Source organism: Antedon mediterranea, chromosome 3 (genome assembly GCF_964355755.1).
Source record: "Antedon mediterranea chromosome 3, ecAntMedi1.1, whole genome shotgun sequence".
NCBI lineage: Eukaryota > Metazoa > Echinodermata > Crinoidea > Comatulida > Antedonidae > Antedon > Antedon mediterranea.
Genome location: NC_092672.1, coordinates 29,664,997 through 29,673,191, shown reverse-complemented (window position 1 = coordinate 29,673,191; position 8,195 = coordinate 29,664,997). Strand labels below are relative to the sequence as shown.

Sequence of the window (8,195 nt, the reverse complement as noted above, 5' to 3'; positions counted from 1 at the left end):
TTGGGCTACTTAAGTGTGGGGCTCAAGAGGTGAACTGTCATCTTTATCATCCTCTCGTCTTGCGACATGGCGCTTTTACCTATTTTATTCTACTTCCGCTCTGCCGGACAGGATGGTTCTATGGTGTTTCTCTTACACTATTATAATTTATATTTCCTTTTTAATTGTTGTGTTGTTCCATGTTTATTTTTTCTTCCTCTCTTGGTCTTTTTACTATTCTGTTACATTCATTTATTAGTTCAATTTTTGCAGGTGAATCATCTCCGGAGAGTCTAAATAGGCCTATATCCATACTAGTGTAGTCTTTTAAATTGTATAAATCCAGTAATTTTTTAAAATATTTATTTGTGGCTTGATATATTGTCTATGTTTTTTACTTTATCCTCCATTTGATTTTTTAATTTGTTTTTAATGCTTCTAATAATAGGCGAACTTTTTAAAATATACCCACACCCAATAAGTATTTTTCAAGTCTCAAGTTTACCATTAGCACCTGTGGGTAGCCAAAATTATCAACCAGATTATACCTAAAGTACGATGTATACTCCCAATTAATTTTTAATTGATACGCTGTCTTTTGCATGTTCACAATAATTAATGTGATTATAGAATACCTGTGTGAAGAACCAGAAGCAGCATCAAATCCCTTACAATGCTATCAATGTATTGTTGTAATTAGCGCGGTCGATGTAGTTGGTGACAAACGTCGACGACAAGGCAATACTTAAGCGTGGTTCCCACTAGGACGTAACGCAGCGACGTATCGACGCAAAGTGCTGTATTGCGATCACAAGTGGGAACCGACGATGCAATAGTGCTGCAAACATCTCAGGTTTTATTTCACGCAGGCGGGGGCAAACAAAATGATTGGAAGGGCATTTTCTTACGCTGCGTATGTTGCGTTACGTTGCGTCGCTCAGTGGGAACCACGCTTCACCGAAAAAAAGAAGACGCGTGGATGACGACACACATTACACCACAGGTTACGTAACGTTATGATGATTAGGCTGATGATGATATTAACATGTAGGCCTACGGTATACTTTTATTTTATTTTTTATTTTATGCATTTAGGCACTGTCATGTCATTAGGCGAAGGATTACCTATAGTAAATGTTCAGTCCCAACGATTAAAGGCAACGTCTTGTATAAGTCAAAGATGCCCTCCATGTGGAATGCCATCCTGAGATGAGTAGGCCTAGTAGTAATTAGTGCTTATCTTTTAATTAATAATTTTACTTTCTATGGACCTGAGATTTCGAAATAAAAGATTTAATGAATGAATGAACCAGTTCACCCCTACTCGTCGAATAATGAACTGAGTCCTTTAAAGTGCACACGGACACACTGTGTAGGCCTATACTGGACCTACGATTTATAGTCCGAGGAGACTTGTTCCACCACCAGGACTAGGAGCCGATATTGTTGGCTCTTTAGGTACGGAAAATGGCGCCACCTGCCTTACGCATGCGTAATCTTTTTCATATGATAAAGTTTCGTCTAGTCTAGGTTCTTGACAGCAATTCGGCTTAATATTTGTCAATAAAATGTTGGCACACATAGTGTATCATAAGTACTTGCTTTGTTTGTCCCGATGTATTCTACACACTGCAGGACACCATTATCACAAATCTAATCAACGTCACACAGCGATATAAAAATTGTAAAATATTTTCCGTCTAATTTTATAGGTTCGTAAAACTCGGTATAACAGTTACAAATAAAATGTAAAAAAACGGAAAGTACAAATTAAAAAAGAAATTTATTCACAGGAGGCCAACGAGTAAAAAAAAAAAGTAAAATACTGGTCGTTCTTTCTCGCGGGCTTTATACAATTGTTTAGTTCAAACTAATCTCAACGCACTTTCGTTGAGTTCTATTTTTTTTTACACACTGTACCACCAGAATAAAAAAAAATATCAAGTTTAAAATAGTCAACAAAACGAGGAAGTTGAATACGAATACGAATAAAAATATGAAACTTATGAAAATATCGAGGGCTCACTCAAGCCAAATAGTCAACTATGAAAAGTCACTGTGATGGTTACGAATAGAAAACATTAAACATATTGTCCTCCTAAATTTTTTTTTTTTTAAATATTCCATTTTAGTTTCACATAATAGTTTGGATCGAAAAAAATGAAATTATTTACCAGAAAAACTGTAATTTAAAGCAAGAAAAAGTAAAATGGTAATGGGTTTTGGTTAATTTAAGTCTATTCTGTCTTTTTATAAAGTGAACTTATTATTTGTGTTTAAATGCTTTAAAAGCATTAACAAAATTACAAAACTTAGATTTTTTTGTTTTAATGAGCTGGTAGTATTAATAGGAGTTGTAACTTAAAAAAAACAGACATCGAAATTGAAAATCCACAACGTTTTTGACAACACAATAAAAAGATCCATACACACGTAAAAAAAAAAATGCCGGAGCAAAATGTGTTTCTCCTTTTCCACTTTCAATAACTAAGGGACAATATCAAAATTATTCCACTGGGGTTACTGCAGTAACTATATTATTTTTCAATGCATTATGTTATGTAATAAACAGCATGTACGATTACCACCCAAAAATGACTTGTTAAATAATGCCATCCAGTTAAAACGAAAGCAAATTGTAGTTACTACAGTAGAATAATTTTGATATGGTCCGTACAGTAATAGTAAAATGTTCGAGAACTTAATCAGATCAAAGTAAGCGTGATTGTGGTACAGATAGTATACAACATCTGTGTCTGATTACGCACTCTGGTAAAATGTTCGAGAACTTAATCCTTGAGTATTCTTCCCACCAACTGCATACAGATACGTATTCATTCCATCTAAAGAGAACAGCGAGGGTCTTTTTTTCATAGGACAGAGTTGACTCCAGGTATCAAACCGTGGATTATACTGGTGAACCGTGCCAATGCTGTCAATGCCTAAGGAATCGCCAGAGAACTGGCCACCAGCTACTACGTACAAGAAATTATCCATGGTGGCCACAGCTAAATCGAGTCTTCGAATTGGCATGTCTGTGAACGGTTTCCAAACGTTTGTCTCAATATCACATACGTATGTTTGTTCACTGGTTAACCCTTGCATATCCTCACCACCTAAGACAACAAAGACGTCCGTTGTTGCACATGTTAGAGTTTGGAAGGAATGCTGGTGTCGTAATAAATGGTATGACATTGTTTACGATGTCATTGGGATGTCAAATATAAAAGGAAAACGAATGTGGGTCATAATAAGCGGGGCGTAGTCTTTTCGGTCCGGCCAATCGCTCCGTAACCATTCCATAACAGCTTCAAAATTCGAAATCTCAGACTTTGCCGATAGATCATCTCTACTTAAAAAGTTAATTATCTGTTGGCAAGACAGAGGTAAATAGAGATTACTTTCAATGACTTCACCAAAACTCTTAGCAATATACCCAACAACCTCATTCCTGATATCGTCCATGTAGAACTCTTTGGTGAGCAAAAAATAATCTACACAATTCATACACTTCAAACGCGCGATCATAAACTTACCGCAGACGACATTAACTTCTATACGTAAAGTGTACGCAATTCGAAGCGTTTCCCGCAAGTCGTCAAGTTCGCTCACATCGGAAGCATTCAGACTGGAAGTGTACACAACACCAAGAACAACAGACAATGCTGAGCTGCGGACACCAATCAACCTAAATTCCGATTTGTATTGGTTACCTTTGGCTTCAAACAACTCTTTAAAATACGGACTACTCGCCACTAAAATATTCTTATGCACGAGATGTCGTTTACCGTCTGCAATAAGAGTGACGTCACAGTAATGTCCGTCCAGACGAAGTTTGTTCAGGTCGTCTATTACATGGTTTGTCCCAGGCGTTCGGCGGGAAGGTCGTCTTCGTGGGGATAAATTAATTTCTTTCATAGATATTTTTTTCCTACGTTCACGCCTAGGGGATAGATTGTTCACGATTGATGTAGAAGACGCATCCTTTGTCCTCCCAGGGCTCATCGATTTGCTCCTATTCTGAATAGAAAACAATCGATAATTCGTTTAGTTCATTGATTCGAAACATTTAGACGCTATTGATGTCACTGAAGTTCAAGTATTAACAATATGAAGTAGAACTCCCCCTTTAGGACACCCTATTCAGGAGGAGGCACATTCCCACGTGTAATACACGAGAATAAATATATGTTTTAACACTACACAATACGACCGACCCCTATCAGGAGACACCTAAGGGAATTCTTCGTTGGATCCCGAAAATTTCTCCTTAGTTCTAATGGTAATAAACAATTAAAGAAATATACCAATTGCATTGATGATGGACGATGTGGGGGATGGTACAGTAGTCCTAATAATGATTACGATGATTATGTGTCTCATGCCTTGCCTTGAGTGCTCTCATTGTCTGCCAGTGATGGAGATGATGATTTAAGGATGATAATGATGACGATGAATCGATGATGCAATATTGCTGCTGCTGATGATGATGATAATAATAATGATGGTTATATGATGATAATGACGATTATAATGGACAATCATGGACAATAAAATGCCCCATGGAACTGCTGATGAAAATTAGAATTGTGACTTCGGAAAAAATGGAAATAACTACACCATAAACATGATAGTGATTATACAGATGTGTGGTTCTGGTTACGGTGGATGATGGTACAGTACAATATGTTCGATTCGGATGATAATGTGGTTTAATGGTGTTGACGGAATTCACGTTCAGCATTTATATCAAGAGACTGTAATATCAGATAATCTCCAATCGATACGTACGCTGCACTGAACATTTGTTGGAGAAATAATGACTACTTATGTAGACATAAATATGGTCATCAGTGTGGACACATGATCACCTAGTGAATAAAGCCTCAGTGTGGACACAATATAAAAACAAACGAGTTTGTTTATACTTTTATCACATGGGGTCATTTCTAAACATTCAAGTATGAGTTACGTAATATTAGCATCTTTTTAATTCTCTCAGATCGATCTGATATGAGTAGATTTATTTGGTTAATTAACTCTTCCCTGATTCAGTCGGAAAGCCGCGTTGGGAAATATGACCGTTATCGCGAAATTTTCGACTTCGCATGACGTCATTAATTTTAGAAGCCCTCTCTCGGCACAGAGGCATCAACGTTTCGCGCGAAAACATTAGCATAAAGTATACGTCATTTTATAGCTGTTTAATAAACATTAATAGGCGAAAAATTAACCATATATGGTAAGATCAGTTCCTTATATGTTTAAGATGTCGCAGGTCACCTAATTTTCGGAATAATTTGTAGGATTTGTTGTCAGTGACAGTTTCTTTCCAAAGTTCGTGTGCAGCCGTCAAAGCTGAAGTATTCTAACTTGTGTTTGTTTACAAATTTTCCATTAGTGGGATTTGCATCCCATATAGTGAATTACCAAAAAATCGGCGTATATGGATAGAGTAAGTATCAATAGTCTGTTTTACGTTAAAATTGGCTTGAAACCCTATTTAAGCTTCCTACAGCGAACATTTTAAAAAAGGTCCTCATTTCACATAATTGTTACGTCTCGCGGCACTAGTTCCGTCGTGTGTGGTGCATGGTGTGTTGATTGTGGTTGTTGCAGGTGTGGGTGTGTGCACGACCTGGTGGATCGTTGTCGTAATATCGGCCTAGGCTTAGCCTTAGTAACATGTTGATAATTAAAATACTTTAGTTACAATTTAGTATTATTAAAGTTTCGTTAATCCTACTCTATATTGAAGATGCGTTGGGAAGGTTTTAAAAAGATAATTAAGCCAATCGCAGCCTGACATTATAGTTAAATATCCTCATTATTGTTGGCAACTGATGGGTACAATTTATTTACTGTATTATTAATTATACAATAAATATACAGACACAAGGAAGTTTTGTGTTTAGTGCTTTTTTATGGTAGGTCTCCAGTCATATTGTATCTGAATATGTTTTCAGGTTGTGGAATAATTATATAATTATACAGTATTTAAGAAAATGTTTTCGTCATAGTGACAATTATTTAAATAGTTCTTTACATTTCAGCTATTCATTTTCATTTCAGGTTTTTTGTTGGTATCAAGATTTTCTATCTCGTTCTTCAATATGAGGTTGGACGGTGGAAGCTGTAAAGTGGTTTTCTCGATTTCAATATCATTGCTAATAGTTTTTCATTTTATTCGCTAATATAACATATAAATTTATATTCATTTAAGTTGTAGAAGTGTTTCAGATCAGTAAATTTTTATAAAGATATAAATTAAGTTGCAATTGATTGATTGATTTACTTTATTAACCAGAGTCGCACAGATGCATACAATATAAACATAAAACAATCATAAAATCAGTACAACAGTAAGACTCAAGTAAAAATGATATCTAAAAAGTACATATGGTGGCATATTTTATATTTACAGTATTAGGCCTAGCTAGTTTGTTATGTCTGATGAACAAGGTGTTATTAGAAGTTTTTATATACAGTAGTATTTACTATTTGTATCAGTACCGGTAATTGTTTGAAAGGTTGTATTTTTTCACATTCTGTATATGTATACATAAAAAGAAAAAATGTATTGCTTGTGTGAAATGTAAGTTGTATCTAATAAAGTAATAGAATATTTCTGTATACAAGTGTGACATTTACTGCCAGATATTGATATACTTATAAGTACCAACCAATTAACAATACTCAAGTAAATGATGGGCTAATAATTATCTTTTTTAAAAACATGACCATATAAAAATACATGGTTGAGTTTCTCAAACAAAAGATGCCTGATTTTATAAATAACATTCCCCACCATATTTATATATAAATTGAAAATGGGTTATCTTTTGGCACTTTGTTTTTCAATTTATTGTTTTTTTAACAGTTTTTGTAATTATTTCTGGGCCTAGGTTCTTCTTCAGGCTTCTTCTTGCTTGGTATATACCCAGATTATGTCTACTTCTACTCCAGCTACTATAATAGGCCCTATAACACAAACTACTATCAGAATTACTAGCCTAACTAGGCCTAGGCCTAGAAAATACTATGTTTAGGCCTAGCTAGGCTAGAAGTTAAGTAAGTAATTATAGTAGCTAGTCTAAGTAGGCCTTTCCTAGATCAGAAACCAAATAGAACAATAATCGGGCAGCAGATTGAAACCTTAGGCCTGTGACGCAGTACGCCTGCATGAACAACCGGATTAAACAGGGACACGATTCGGTCCGGGTCGATTCGTACCAGCTTCGTAAAACGTAAACAAAGTTTCAAAATGGCGGTTTTTCGATCGTAACTGAACAGAAATGTAGTAGGTTTGGTTTGATTAGTGGGAGTTGCATCCCAAGAAAGCTTAAAATTATTTTAATAGATAGCTTAATAGTTTATCTTGAAAGGATTTTAAATTCGCTTTGAAACCTTATCTAGAAAATATGAAATTTAATGATTTTTTACTATCATTTAAAAAAAAATATAAATAAAAAAGTTTATACACAAAATAATGATATTTCTCGAAACAAAAAAACTGTGGAATTTAGATCACAGTTTTTATCATTATTTACGCTTGCAGTTCAACTATTGAAATACGTTTATTGATTTCATCTAATATCAAAATTATACAATTTTCAAAGTGTACTAAAATAGCAAAAATTCCAACATTTTCCACGAAGCGCGCCCTCACAATGAATGAAATCAGTGATGCGTTACCAACGCGGCTTTCCGACTGATTTGGCCTCTATCAATGTCCACACATTATACAGTTTAATGACCTCTTTAGCTCGGCGCAGCGCGTACGTTTGTAATGCATGACTTAGTTTTTCCTGGGGCTTACTGTATACATGCAGTATGAAGTAATAATAATACAATACTACATCGTATAAGTTAAAGTAGGTCTATCGTTTTCAGTACAAATATAGTTTGAAGGTCACATGATACAATAGAAGAATAATTATTATTACACAATCGCTTTGAAGAGGAAAAACCAATATATTACAGTATATAGGAAACAAAATTGCGTGAAATCAAACCTGTGATGTTTGCAGCACTATAGCGTCTAGACCGGGCGCCCAGAGAATGTATTCATGTAAAAAACCACAAAAGGTTTGATGGGCTGATTATTTAGATAAATGGCTAAGATTCAATAATCAATATTGCTGCCGGTCATATCCTGTAAATTTTCCCTGGGGACACGTAATAGGAGGGGTAAAACATTTTTAAATGATTAAAAT

The 8,195-nt window shown here is 35.1% G+C and overlaps 1 protein-coding gene across 1 annotated transcript; it reads right to left on the bottom strand.

The window, feature by feature from the left end:
* Positions 1-2,739: 2,739 nt before the first annotated feature.
* Positions 2,740-3,984, bottom strand: LOC140043343 (kelch-like protein 13). Its single transcript, XM_072087845.1, has 2 exons — positions 3,333-3,984; positions 2,740-3,095 (listed from the first exon to the last, which is right to left on the bottom strand). Exons 1-2 carry the CDS (start codon positions 3,982-3,984, stop codon positions 2,740-2,742), a joined length of 1,008 nt encoding a protein of 335 aa, XP_071943946.1.
* Between the last annotated feature and the right edge of the window lie 4,211 nt (positions 3,985-8,195).

Excerpts from the sequence above, each read along its gene's own strand:
- LOC140043343 (XM_072087845.1), bottom strand. The coding sequence starts at position 3,984 with ATGAGCCCTGGGAGGACAAAGGATGCGTCTTCTACATCAATCGTGAAC. Across the intron at positions 3,096-3,332 it reads ACAGATAATTAACTTTTTAA|GTGGTGAGGATATGCAAGGG; the intron begins GTAGAGATGATC and ends TTGTTGTCTTAG.